At 58.5% G+C, this 14,179-nt stretch overlaps 1 protein-coding gene across 9 annotated transcripts in view; it reads right to left on the bottom strand.

Annotated features, from left to right (window-relative positions):
• CD82 (CD82 molecule) overlaps nucleotides 1-14,179 on the bottom strand; it is a 55,976-nt gene that overhangs the window by 13,815 nt on the left and 27,982 nt on the right. For 6 of the 9 annotated variants that reach the window (XM_086341248.1, XM_086341254.1, XM_086341249.1 and 3 more), the window contains 4 exons: nucleotides 11,501-11,583; nucleotides 5,885-5,957; nucleotides 811-935; nucleotides 590-664 (listed from right to left, as the gene is read on the bottom strand). In XM_086341248.1, the coding sequence (XP_086197374.1) occupies nucleotides 590-664; nucleotides 811-935; nucleotides 5,885-5,957; nucleotides 11,501-11,563 (336 nt within the window). In that variant the 5' untranslated portion in view covers nucleotides 11,564-11,583. Of the gene's footprint in view, nucleotides 1-589; nucleotides 665-810; nucleotides 936-5,884; nucleotides 5,958-11,500; nucleotides 11,633-14,179 lie in introns of all 9 variants that reach the window. The other 3 variants (XM_086341253.1, XM_086341251.1, XM_086341250.1) reach the window with 1 other exon arrangement.

Genomic DNA, 14,179 nt, shown 5'->3' with positions numbered 1-14,179 from the left:
TTTTCATGGGCCGTCTCCTCCCTAGGCTTCATCTGCGGACGAGATGCTGAGAATTACGCTAAGTGTTTTGCTAGGATAATCTCGCTGAATCATTGCAGCACCCCTGAGAGTTAAATTATTAATTTCCCCTGTTACAGAAGGTGAAACAGGAACAGAGAGGCAAGCAGCTTGCCAGTGGCCACACAGCTAGGAAGTAGTGGGGTCCAGTCAATATTGGGCCCAGCAGCGACTCCACCCACCCTGTATTGTCCCCACCCACCTCTAGCATTCTGCCATGCAACCACAGGGAACCGGAGGCCCTGGAGGCTGACCTGGCACCTGCGAGTTTCCTTTTTTCTTTCTTTTTCCTGCGACACATGGCTTGGAGGATCCCAGTTCCCCAACCAGGGATTGAACCCACACCCTTGTCCGTGAAAGCATGGAGTCTTAACCACCGAACTTCCAGGGAATTCCCCACTTGGGTTTCTTCGTGACAACCACGAGGCCTCTTGTCTGTCCCCCACCCCCAAGCCACCCCCACCCCCACTCCCTACCCACGTGGCTAGTCCAGCCCAGGTCAGGGTGGGGCCGGGGTCGGGGTGGTGCTCACCTGGCCCATGTTGAAGTAGAAGAAGACCCCGGCAGTCACCTGGGCGATGAGGATCAGCAGGAGGAAGGCAAAGTACTGGGGGTGCAGAGCAGACACAGAGTCAGCAGGGTCCCCACCACGTCCCCCTCCCCTCGGATGCCCCCACCCAGACTGGGCCAGGGCCCCCCGGGCAGGATGAGATGGGGGCGCTGGGTGGGTAGTGCTGGGGGGACCGCACTCACCATCCCCAGCAGGCAGCGGACCTCTTTGACGGCACCCAGGCAGCCCAGGAAGCCCATGAGCATGGTGAGGGCCCCCACGCTGATGAAGACGTACGCCGCCACCTTGAACGAGGTGGAGGAGGTCTCTGCGGGGGAGAAGGACATTGGATTCAGCCTGTCTCGCCCTTGCTGAGTGCAAAATCGGGGCAGGGCTGCAGCCACATCCCTGCCGTGGGGTCGGGACACTGGGGTCAGCCATCCAGCCAGGCACCTGCTCCCTCCCCTGCTTTGGAAGTGGCCTCCCCTAGATGTGTGCCCCGCCCCCTCCCTGCTTTCCTTTTTCTCCTTAGCACCTAGGGGACTGAAAAGACTAGTTTTACTGACTTCTCTTGCTCATCGTCTGCGACTCCTAGGAGCCTGTAAGCTGCATGAGGGCAGGGACAGGTCCCTGCTGAAACCCCACCCCCGGGACAGTGTCCAGCACAGCAAAGTGCTGTATGAGTCACTTGCTGAATTAACGAAACAGACTGGCAGGTTCTGCTGGGGCTACGGACGCAGAAGCCCACCTTTCTCCATGTCCATAAACAACAAGCGTGGCTCCTCTTGCCCACTCACTATGCCTCAGGGCTTCACACATCTGCCAGAACTCTGCCCGGCAGGCACTAGCACACCCATCTCACAGATGAGGAAACTGAGGCTCAGAAAGGCACATCAGCAAGGGCCAGAGCTGGGATTTGCGAATAGGCAGACCCAATATTTTGTCCACCTGATGCAAAGAGAGACTCACTGGAAAAGACCCTGATGCTGGGGAAGACTGAAGGCAAAAGGAGAAGAGGGCAACAGAGGATGAGATGGTTGGATGGCATCACTGACCCAGTGGGCATGAGTTTGAGCAACCTCCAGGAGAGAGTGAAGGAGAGGGAAGCCTGGTGTGCTGCAGTCCATGGGGTTGCAAAGAGTCTGACACGACCGAGCGACTCAACAACAGACTCCCGACGCCAGGCTCTTTCCACTTCTGCACAGGCCGTGCGCACTGATGCAGGCGTTTCTCTCCTTTATTTGTTTGGCCCACAGAGATTTACCAGGAACCTCTGAGTGCCAGGCGCTACGCCAGTGCTAGGTATGCAGCGGCCAGTCAACCTGCTGAGATCCCCACCCACAGAAGTGACGTGTGGCGGGGTGAGGGGTGTGAAAGGCCATGAAGACACTGAGGCTGGCTAAGATCAGGTGAGCACGGCACACGTCTGAGACGGGAGGAAGCTTGGGGCACGGGAAGACGGAAAAGAAGGTGAGAGAGAGAGGAGTCTGGCAGGGGATATGCGGGGCGGGGGAAGGGGGGCGGTGCCTAATGGCCATGACGGAGCACCCCCGGGCGGATGGAGGTCAGAAATTTCGACCAGCATTTCCCAAGAATCCCAAGAGATCACGCAGGGAAGAGCTCACGCCCTCCTCCAGCTCCCAGGTGTGGGGTGTGTGGAGTCCACTCCAAACCCCGAGGCTGTGACGTGCCAGGAGGGCCCGGGGGGCGCGCCTCCTGTGGGCAGGGGGCTGCGGGCGCTGTCCTCTGACAGCCCCAGGCGCTGCAGGGAAGCTGGTGAAGCACCCTCAGGGTGTGTGGGGTTGGGCAGAGCTTCCAGACGGCAACAGAACAACCCCGAGAGCCTCAGCAGATCAGGAGGACCGCCATCGGGGATGCAGATTCCTGGGTCCACCGCAGCTGGGCAGACTTTGCAGGAGATGACCCGGAATCCGCCTGTTCATTGTGCTTTCCCAATGACTTGGGCGCGCCCAGGGCTGCCAACAGGCTGACTGACAGCGACTCTGGCAGGGTGGGGGCGAACCTCAGAGGGGCTGAGGTCCCCACCTCAACCATGGAGGGTGCGCGGGGGCCCTTAAGGAACACCACAAAGCTGGCGCATGGGTGGGTAGGAGCGGGTGATCCAGCCCCACTTCCTGGGCACAGACAGAAGGTTCTGGAGCTGAAGAAACGCCCTGGCCAGCCCACCTCACTCTCAGGCATCAGGGCAGGGCGGCCGCCCCACCCAGCTCCCTAAAGGAGACCCGGAGAAGCTGAGCAGAGGCCCCGAGGGGGTGAGTGAGGAGACTTCCCTCTTACTCCAGGCCCTCACCGCCTGGGCTCTCATCCACCAACAAGAGCAGTGGGGAGGCGGTCAAATGTTGCTTTTTCTTAAACTTCCTGGGTTTGGGTTTCAGCAAGCCCTCCCAGTGAATCCTCCTCCTCCCAACATCAACTGGCACTGCCTGGAAATCCACGGTGTGCCAGCCCTGAAGAAGGCCCTTTATCCAAACCAGCCTGCTGAATTTCTGCCACGGCCCAGAGAAGGTGGCTCCACACCCTGATCCGTCTGTCGGGGCCCAGAGCAGCTAGGAGGCTGCGGACGGGGCCCAAGGGGCAAGGCTGGGGGCTGAGAGCCCGCCGCCGCCACCACCGCCACTCGGGGCCTTCTCCTGGGGGACCAACCGAGGTGCGAGGTCTCTGTTTCCCGGAACATTTTGTCAGTCCCTGTCCTCCTCCAGGGCCTCAGGCCTGCTCCTGATCTGAGCAACGTGACGTAGGAAGGGGGCACGTGTATAGCCCAGGTCCTATGCACCAAGACTGGCATCCTCTGGTCTTGTTGGGTCTCAGAGGTACCAGCGAAGTGGGCAGGAAGTAGCCCAAACCTCCCAAAGAGCCCAAGGGCCACACAAAGTCGGTTGCTACCTACCCCCAACTTTGCTGCCAATGGCTCTGACCCCTGTGGGGTGTGGGCAGGCCATTTTCTGGGCTTCTGGCTTGTTTGTTTTTTTTCCTCTGTGAAATAAAACTAGTAATTCCGGCTTCTTAAAGATGTTCTAAGGATCAGATGGTATTATAAACTGATTTAACAATCATTTATGCAGGGTTTATGGTTTACCAGAAACCCTTCCAAATTCGTTCAGACATTAACTTGCCTAATTTCTCAGGATGGACTTCATGACGTGGTCTATTATCACCTTCATATCACAGATGAGGAGGTACAGAGGGTGGAGTAACTTGCCCAGGATCGCACAACCAGTAGATGGCAGAGCCAGGACCGGAACCCTGGCATCGGGCTTGGTGCTCTAGTCCTGACCCGCCGTGCTGGCTTCTGCTCCTGACGTTGTGAATGTGGGGCGTGCTGCGGGGCCCGGTGGTAGGGGGTGAGGGGGGCGCTCAGGAGCCATGCCCCCTGGTTCCCATCCCTCTTCCCCCACTCTCTAGCTGTGCCCTTGGACAAGTGACTACCTTTCCCCTCAGTTTCCTCCGTTGTAAGATGGGGCTGGTAATGCCCAGCACCAGGGACTCCCAGTGAGGACTCAATTAGGTAAGAGGAGAGCCGTGTCATGCAGGCTCTGGGCTCACGCACACAGTAGGCCCTGGGCTCCCGGTTCTGACTCTCATTTGCTGCGAGACTCTTAGCAAGTCTTTTTCTCCCTTTCTCTGAGCCTCAGTTTACATAGTGACTGGGCTAACACATTAGCGTTTCTGAACTCTGGCTGCCCAGGAAACCCCCTAGGAAGATTTTTAAAAGCCTCAGGGGGTGCTCTGGAGCTCCACCCACACCCCTGGAGTCAGATCCCTTGGGGGTGGGGTCAGGCCTCGGTATCTGTAAAATCACTCGGGTGCATCCAGGGGGCCTCCAAAGCCTGGCCAACTTGAGATTCTCAGCCCTGAACAGGGAGGACCCCGGGAGCGCCGGGCAGGCGGGGTGCAGAGGGCAGGAACGCAGTGGGCCGGCTGGGCCCTGAGACTTTGCCCCGAGGCACAGTGCCCGCTGAGTGTGCACCACGGCCCAGGAAGCAGGCAGCCTGGGCCGAGCGAGCGCGGCCAGGGAGAATGTGTCCCATCCTCCTCGCAGGGAGGGTGTTGGGGGTGTGGGCACACGACTGTGGCAGGAAACCCAAACCTTAGCCCCCAGATGGGGAGCCGTCCACGCCCTGCCCCCAGCAGAAGTCAGGGCTGACAGTCCCAGACAGCAGCGGATATGGTGGAGGGGGGATCACCCTTGCTTCCCTTCCCTTCGCGTCCGAGGGGAGGCACAGCCCCCGGGGCCCCCTCCATCACCCATCCTAGCCTGGTTCCGTTTCATTCAAATCAAGCAGCTGTCACGGGCCTGAGTCCAAACCTGCTGCCTCGGGCAGCTGCTGGGAGGGGAAGTGAGCCAAGGACCCGCTCACTGAGGGGCGTGGCATCGGACTCCGCTCTCTGCCTCCCTCCCGCCTCAGGACGTCCACTGGAGGCGAGCTCAGCAAGCCTGGCAGGCTTCCTGGAGGAGGCGGCGAGAGGCCCAGGAAGGCCTCCTAACGTCCTGGCAGGGGAGCCCTGGGCTTCTTCCCCTCCAGCTTCAAGAGGGAGACAAGGAGCTTCCCCTACCATCTGGACCAAAGCTCTGGGGGTCCGAGTCCCACACCCGTCACTCTGAGGTTGGGTGAACTTGAGCCAGGGATGTTACTTCTCTGAGTCTTCATTTGAAAGGCGGGAAGTTCCTATTGCCCAAGGCTGCTGTGAGGTTAAGGCAGTTTATCTATGCCAAACGCTTGGCTCCGTGCCTGGCACACTGTGACCACAAGCGGTAGACGATGGCCTGGCGCCTCCTCATCGCCACACTTGCCTGGCCCACCTGGCCGGGGCCAGGCACGTCGCAGGTGCTTCGTGCGTGCCTGACGACCTGCCACTCCTGGCTTTTCTTCTGAACTGGGAAGGGGAGGCACCACTGCCCATGTGTTGCTGAGCAGGCAAGTGGAGGCACGGAGGAGGTAAGAGGCTTTCTCAAGGTCAGGGCAGAGGGAAGGGGCCAGGATGGAGAACAAGCCTCTCTCATCCCCCAGCCTTCTCCAGACAACAGCAGCTTTGTTTGGAGAGGGAGAGAAAATTCCTTCTGAAAACCCCTGCGGAGAGGCCCGGGGGGTGGGGGTGGGGGGGCGGCGCAGAGTGGTCAGCAGCAGGACCTGGGCAAGGCAGGCCCCGAGGGCAGCTGAAAAAGGGAGGGTCGAGGACTTGTGGGAGCAGCCCCACCTGCTGCCCCGCCCCTCGTTCAGAGGCAGCTGGGCCAGGGAGGAGCAGGGGGACCCTTACGTAAGATGGAGATGAAACTGTTCTTGTCGACCAGGATCCATATCCCGAAGCCCAGGATCACCGCGCCCAGGACCTGGAAGAAGAAAGGGGCAGTTAATGGGGTCCCCTCCCAGCTGCCCCCGGGTGGGGGGGACCACATCCATCTTTGCCCAGCCCAGGATGTCAGGGTGGCCTCAAGCCCCGAACCCCAACTGCAACCAACTCCAGCAATCCAGAGAGCAGGCCAGGAGTGGGAAGTCCCTCCTCTCTCTGCTCTCCCCTATCCTACTCTGTGTGCGGTCAAACCGAGGGTGCCGGCTCTGGGGGTGCCGCCTCCTGCCAGGGGGACCCTCCTACTTATCTCCTGGCCCTTCCCCAGCTTGGGGGCTGGGAGCTTCCCAAACAAGCCAGGCTCCGGGGCACGTGGAGCCTTCCGCGGACTTGATCATCGAAGCCTAACCTGTCTTCAGATCTCTCAGCTCCAAGACCACTTTTCACGGGAGGCTTCCTGACCCCCAGCCAACTAAGGGGCTTCAACTGCGGGGCAACCACCATCGGACCCTTCTTAAACCCACTAAACCCACTGGGTTTAACTCTGCCGCATATCCCTCTGGCTGGACTGTGAGCTCCCTGAGGGCAGGGCTGGGTTGCATGCAGCCTGTGGACCTGGGCACCTACTGTACCAGGGGCAGAGGACTCAGCAAGGGACTGAGTTCATGAACCAGACTGTGTACATACAAGATTAGAAAAGGAAAGGAATGGGGTGTGTGGTGGGGTGTGGTCGTTGTAGGCCCAGGCCCAGGGATTTCTGCCTCCCTTCCCTGCACCAGCGGGCAGACCCACAACCTGAGCCTACCTCCCCAGGTGGAACTGCCACCAGGATCCACCCTCCCATCGAGCCAGCTAAGCGTGGGGAGGGGCCCACAGTCTGGGCCAAAGCACAGATTCCCATAAGGGGACGCATCACCCTGCAAGACTGGCCTTCCCCTGGGGCCTGGCCTGGGTCCACCTCGGGGATAAACCACCTTCAGGGTCCCGGTGCGTCCCATGCCCCTTTACCACCAGCTCTGGGCTCCCGCCTCAGTCATCATCCCATAGTCTCAGGGGCTAGGCCAGCAGCTGCTGATAAAGCCCTCAGCCTGGGATGAGCCCCTTGGCCCCAGGGGCTTCGTCAGTCTTGCTCTACAATTATTAAAAAGCTGGGGCCCTGGGTAAGGTGAATGGGGCATTTGCTTCACATGTGAACTGTGACTCAGGGGACACCAAAACCACTCAGTAACCGAGATAAATGAGTTCACAGCGACCATTTTTAAGAAACGAAAACTCATGGGGAAAAAAATGCATGATGAACAGAATATCAATCTTTTATAAATAAAGACAGGCTTGGTGTTAACTGCTTTTGCCTTTTGAAAAGGCCCAGGGCCCCAATGTGGTGGGCTATTGCCGACCCTGAAGCAAGTACCTCGCTCGCCTCACCCTTAGAGGCAACACCCCTTAAAGACAACAGCAGCTGCGGCCAGGAAGTGGAAAGAACAATGACCCCCGGACATCTGTCCCCAGCAACTCACCTGTCACCTCCTCTCTCCCTGTCAGATGGGCCCTGTTATTGTCCTCACTTTACAGACAGGGAGACTGGGGTCCTGACCTTGCCTGAGGTCCCCCAATTCACCCATCAGGGGCTCAATGTCAGGTCTGATTGTACAGCTTGGTCACGTGGCAGCAAACCAGGGTCAGGGATTCTGGGGGTCTGTCCTGGGCCTCGGCCCAGAAAGCCAGTCCCTGAAAACAGGAAAACTCCTGGGACCCTGGGGGTGGAGGGGGGGGTGGGGTGGGCGAGTGTCCACCTGTAAGTGGCAGGCACCTCAGACCACACAGCTCTCTGGGAGGAAGGTGGGCTTGACAGGGCCTGGCAGTTAGGTTTCCAAAGACTCCTGAACCCTTCCGCACCCCAACATGGCTGGCCCGGGGTCTGCCCTGCACTCACACCCACGTGAAGCAGCCCCGGTCTGCTCACCTGCACTCATGGGCAGGGCTGCAGGAAGAACTGCCCTCCCAAACAGAGAATGCAAGACAGGGCGGAAAATTCCCTCTGGGCAAATATTTTACCCCCAATAGAGTAAAATCCCAGACTGCCCAGCTGGGCTCCTCAGCTCGCCTCCAGGAGCCCAGCGAGTGAAGCGCCTGGTACGATCTTTTCGGTTCCTCTGCAGGTCTGGGGACTACGGCCTGACCGCTTGCCAGGTGCTGCTGGATCCGCGCCAGGCCACGGGACAGCCAGGGGCGAGGCCAGGTAGGGGGCCAGGACACCCCCTTCCTCTGTGAACCCAGACTGGGGCCACGGGGCACACGCCTCATGAACACCTCTCCCCAGACCCACCAGAGCCTCCTGGCAGGGGCCAGGCGCCTCACAGGCCAGCATCCTACCTGCAGAAAGGCCACGGCACCCGCGGCCTCAAAGTTTCTTTAGATCTGAGAAAAGCTGATGCCGGGGTAATTTCCTGGGGAGTTTGGGGTCACGAGGGGGGTAGGCCAGGGTGTACACGTGGACCCGAGTGCATACGTGAGAACACACGGCAGCCAGAGAGATTTGGCCAAACCACAGGTTCAATCACGTAACCGCTTCCCGCTGTGCAGGAAACACAGACCCAGATCCTTCCTGGAAGGGCTGCTTGCCCAGCTGAGAGAGGCTCGCTGGGACCCACTCCCCCGGTGCTGGACTTGTGGTCCTGCCAGCTGCATACGTAACTGCAGGGTGCTCTTGCTGACTGCCCCGATGAGGTCGGCTGCCTTGTTATCTGCTCTCTTAGGGACCATGTCCTTCAGGCCCAGCTCCTCCCACAACTGCAGTACTATTGTCCACTTGAGCCGGTACTTGATGGAAGTCCATCACTCCCCGGACCACAGGCCCCTGAGCGCAGAAGCCACGGCTCTTCCACCAAGTGAATGTCTACCTGGCACCCAGGACGGGGTCTGAATACACAGGGCTGTCAAGTGTACCCTTGGTGGATGAGTGACCAGTGATGGGTAAATGGACACACACACACTGTCTCCTTTCATTCTCTCATTTCTCTCTCACCCTCCTGAGATAAAAAGCTCCCCCTCTCTCCCACTACAGCCCCCCCATATCCTGATGAGCCCTCCTGGGCCCTGGCACCGGGGGAGGGAATACCTGCTCCCTGCCAGTGTCCTGGAGCAGCTGGGAGGAGACGAAGCGAGACCAACCCTCAGAGCGCGGCCCTAGGGAAGCTCGTCTAGGCTCTGGTTCCGCAGGGAGCCTGGGAGTGGAAGGGACACCCTGGCCCCAGACCCTCAACCCCTCTCCCTTCCTCCATGAAGTCTCCACCTCCCTCCCTCCCGCTGCATGGGGGGCTGCGTCCCCAGGCCCTGCCACCTCCTAGCCTGTAGCCCAAACTCCCCACTCAGGCCCTGAGAGCCCCAGGGACAGAACCACCGGCTCCCACACTCCACCCCTCATCCTGGCTGGCTGGCCCTTAGAGCTGGGCCTCAGCCGGGAGCACAGTGCCTGCCAGGGAAGGCGTGGTTCGGGCTGTGCAGACAGCCGATTTCCAGAAGCCTGGCCCTGCCGGGAGGGCCCTGACTGCTGAGCTGGGAAACTCAGGTGCCCAGGCCCTGCGGCCATCGGTGGAGGGCTGGAGCGGCAGGGCGGCCTCAGCAGCATCCTTGAGGCAGGGAAGGTAGGCCAGAGCCAGGGTGGACCCACTGCAGGGCAGGCAGCACCAGGGCTGTCCATGTCCACGCAAGTGTGTGCATGCATGTGTGGGTACATGTGTGTGCATGTGTGTGTGCATGCATGTGGGTGTGTGGGTACATGTGTGTGCACATGTGTGTGCGCGGGTGTGGGTACATGTGTACATGTATTGTGGGGGTGTGTGGGTACGTGTGTGCATGCGTGTGTGCATGCATGTGTGGGTACATGTGTGTGCGTGTGTGTGCACTTCTGTGTGCACGGGTGTGGGTGCGTGTGTACATGTATGTGGGGTGTGGGTATGTGTGTGCATGCGTGTGTGCATGCATGTGTGGGTACATGTGTGTGTGCACTTCTGTGTGCACGGGTGTGGGTGCGTGTGTTCATGTATGTGCGTGTGTGGGTGCATGTGGGTACGTGTGTGTGCATGCATGTGTGCCAGCAATACACCTGTAAACATCCATGTTTTGGGTTAAAGTTATGAGAGGGAGTTTAGCATGATGCTTGGTTTGGACAGAGGAGCCTGGTAGGCTATAGTCCTGGGGTCGCTAGGAGTCGGACACGACTGAGCAATTTCACTTTCACTTTTCACTTTCATGCATTGGAGAAGGAAATGGCAACCCACTCCAGTGTTCTTGCCTGGAGAATCCCAGGGATGGGGGAGCCTGGTGGGCTGCCGTCTATGGGGTCACACAGAGTCGGACACGACTGAGGCGACTTAGCAGCATACTCCTGTGTAACTTGTAATGTAAAAAAACTTTTTTTCCACAAGGAATTCATTGTAGAAAATTTGAAAAATGCAGAGAAGCAAAAAGAATGAAACCAAAAATCTCAGGAATCCCAACATGAATATTCAGAAGTATTTTCTGTTCCTCTCAAAAATATGCATGTATATATATACCTTTTTAAAAATAAAATTGAGTCATAATAAACATCCTATAAACATTTTGATTTTTTTTAATAGTATCGGGTGAACCAATAGCATAAGAGGCCACAGCCCCCAGCACCACTCCTTTAACGGTCTCTCTAGTCCACTCTCCACCCACCCCGACCCCCATCACACACTCACACTCTCACACACTACTCATACACTCACTCACACACCCACACATGCACACCCACGTTTGCTCACACAAACATACACATGCTCACATACCCCCACACACACTCACACATAATCTCACGTTGACTCACACACATACTCACCCATAAGTGTGTGCACATATGCATGCACACACACACACACTCACATATAATCTCACATACACTCACACACACATACTCACCCATAAGCATGTACACGCATGCACACACATACACACACACTCATTCCATCATCCTGGCAACTCCAAGGCAGGAGGAGTCCTCCTGTGCCAGACCAGAGAGGAAAATCAAGGCCCCGGGAAAAGCAGCTCCAGATGTGCACGGAGCGAACAGCTGGGCGGCTCCTGGCCCAAGAGGAGGGTGGGTCTGGGGAGGGGCGACGGTGTCCTCACTCTGCCCACCCTCTGGGAGCTCGGAGCAGTGGGGGACACCCCTCACCGTGTGGGTGGGGGTGTGGTGGGGCAGCTGAGACCCAGACCTGCCGCAGGCAGATTCCTCAGGGCTGGCGGAGGAGGATGGGGAGTCAGGACCGGACAAGGAAGATGCCGCTCTCCCCACGCCCACCTCCCACCCAGACCGCCCTGTGGCCTCGGCGGAGCTCCGGGAGAGGGAAAGACTGGGGCAGGGGCCCAGTGTTCTGCCTCCGTGCCAGCTGGGAACGCTGGGAATCTCCTTCCACCCCCACCTGCTTCCATTTCCAACAATCTGCCTGAGGCCCCAGCCCCGCCACACCCCACCACCAGCCCCAGGCTGGAAGGTCTTGGACTGGGATATCCCAGGAAGAGAGTGTCTTTCCTAGGCAGTTGGACGGTGCCGGTCATACTTACAAAGAAGAGCAAGTTGAAGAGGAAGAGGAAGTACTTGGTGACTTTGATGCAGGCTGACCCCATCCTGTCGGTCCTGGAGCTCCCTGGGCAGAAGAGAGACGGCAGGTGGGTCAGTGCTGCGCAGGACCTGGGCTGGGGGGAGGACAGGGAACTGATGCTGACGGACACCCCAGACCCACTGACCCTCGATCACCCCAGCTCACCCTCGCCACAACCTCACGAGGTAGGTGCTAACACATCAGGTCCTATTACAGGGGACCCTGAGGCCAAGAGGTTAGATGACCGACTCAGAGCCACACTGCAGTGGGGTGAGGGTGTGGGTGGCAGTTAGGGTCTGGCTTAGCTGCTCCACCAGGGCTGGGCCTACAGGAAAGTTACCAACAATAACCCTCAGGCTCCCTGAGGTCAGACACAACCAGAATGCCTAACAGCCAGCCTTCAGGCCCCACGGGGCCAAGGGAGCCAGCAGAGGCAGCTGGGGCTGAGACAGCTGGCCTGGGACAGCTGCAGGGGCCGAGCTGGCCTGGGGGTGGGGGAGTAGGCACCAGTCCCTGTTCCCACTGCCCCGTGGAGGGTGGGGAGAAGCAGCCACGGAGCAGAGGGAACAGAGGGCCCAAGGCGTGGACTTCATCCCTTCCTCCTGCAAGGCTGAAAGGCCATCCTGAGCCTGCGGCTCCCCGTTCACGTGGAGGTCCCCTCACCCCGGTCTAATCCATCATTTTTGCCAAATGGGAGCTCAGCTTCAATTTTCTACACCTCTAGGGACGGGAGTAGGGGAGTTAAGGGGGAGATTCGGGCACAACATGGAACAAAGCCGTCCGAGGAAGGAAACGGTGACCTGGGTGGTAGTGAGTGCCCTATCCCAAGCGGTGTGCAAGCAACAGCTGAATAAAGACTTATGGGAATTCAAGTGCTACAGGGGGATATTAGACTGAACACTCCTCCAGGCTACCAGCGTCCAAGGCCTGGGTCTGAGAAATGTGGGAACAGCAGTGACTCAGAGCCAAGGAAGTCCAGCCTCAGTAACTCCACCTGGGGCCTCCTGCAGGCCCAGAGGGGCAGAAAACAAGGGTTCCCCTCTTGTCAAGAGATCCAGAGATCTGAGATCCTGAAGCCAGGCCTGGCCCCAGGAAGGCCTGCTGGGGGTGTCCCCATGAAGGAGAGCCATTGTCCTCTGTCTCCCCTCCCAGGGCAGCGCCTGACAACCACAGGCACTTGGTAAACTGGCACAGAACAAAACAGCAAGAGAAGAAAGAGCCTCTCGCCGAAGGAGGCGTGCTTTTCCTGCCAACCACGGCCCTGCTTGAATTTCCTCCCCGTGAAGGCAGAGGGGCTGCCCCAGGCTCAGCCCCAGGCTCAGCCCCAGGCCGCCTGTGGCTAAGTCATCCCTTCCTGAGAAGAACCCCACCACTTCGGGGAGCGGGGACGCTGGCTGAATTCTTGTGAAACTGGAGAAGTGTGGAAACGGTCGTTCCTTTGGCAATCGATGCTGGCCGGCGCTGTTGCACAGGGAAAGGAGTTTCTACCCTTTCTGGCTTCACGTCCTCCGTCCAGGCTGGGCCTCCAGGGCAGCCTTGCAAGATTGCAGATATTCAGAAAGGGGCGATTTTTAGACAAGAGTAACCACCTGGCCGGTGCTTCCCCAGTGGCTCAGCAGTAAAGAATCCACCTGCCAGTGCAGGAGACTTGGGTTCGATCCCTGGGTCGGGAAGATTCCTTTGGAGAAGAAAAGGGCAAATCTACTCCAGTATTCTTGCCCCAGAAATTCCATGGACAGTCCATAGAGTCGCCGAATAGTCAGACATGACTGGGCGACTAAACAAAAACAGCCACCTGGCCTCCCCATGAACAGCGCCGACTCCGGGCAGCTGTCGGAGTGTGTCATCCCTTTAGTGTGGCGGGTCCTCCTCTCTGGCGGGGGTCGGGGGCAGGTGGAGGCAAGTGAACTAACTTGCCTGAGTCACAGTGATCCTTACGCAGTGGTGTGGTATTTGAGCCATAGAACCACCATATTCCACTCTGTTTGATGAGAGTGGCATTGCCTTTTATTGATTTTTATAACATGGCACTAGCAGTAAAGAAGGACTTCCCTGATGGCTCAGCTCGTAAAGAATCTGCCTGCCATGCAGGAGAGCCCGGTTCTGTTCCTCAGTTGGGAACATCCACTGAAGAAGGGTTAGGCTACCCACTCCAGTGTTCTTGGGAGAAGGCAATGGCACCACACTCCAGTACTCTTGCCTGGAAAACCCCATGGACAGAGGAGCCTGGTGGGCTGCAGTCCATGGGAACACGACTGAGCGACTTCACTTTCACTTTTCACTTTCATGCATTGGAGAAGGAAATGGCAACCCACTCCAGTGTTCTTGCCTGGAGAGTCCCGGGTATGGGGGAGCCTGGTGGGCTGCCGTCTATGGGGTTGCACAGAGTCGGACACGACTGAAGCGACTTAGCAGCAGCAGCCAGTATTCTTGGGCTTCCCTGTGGGCTCAGCTGGTAAAGAATCCACCTGCAATGTGGGAGACCTGGGATTGATCCCTGGGTTGGGAAGATCCCCTGGAGAAGGGAAAGGCTACCCACTCCAGTATTCCGGCCTGGAGAATCCCATGGACTGTGTAGTCCATGGGGTCACAAAGAGTTGGACAGACTGATTTTCACTTTCACTCCAGTATTCTTGCCTAG

The sequence above is a fragment of the Bos grunniens genome, chromosome 15 (assembly GCF_055505025.1).
Source record: "Bos grunniens cultivar Pamir isolate PY7600 chromosome 15, Bosgru_T2T1.0, whole genome shotgun sequence".
NCBI lineage: Eukaryota > Metazoa > Chordata > Mammalia > Artiodactyla > Bovidae > Bos > Bos grunniens.
Note: the sequence above shows the minus strand (reverse complement) of the source record. Positions and strands in the feature narration are given on the sequence as shown.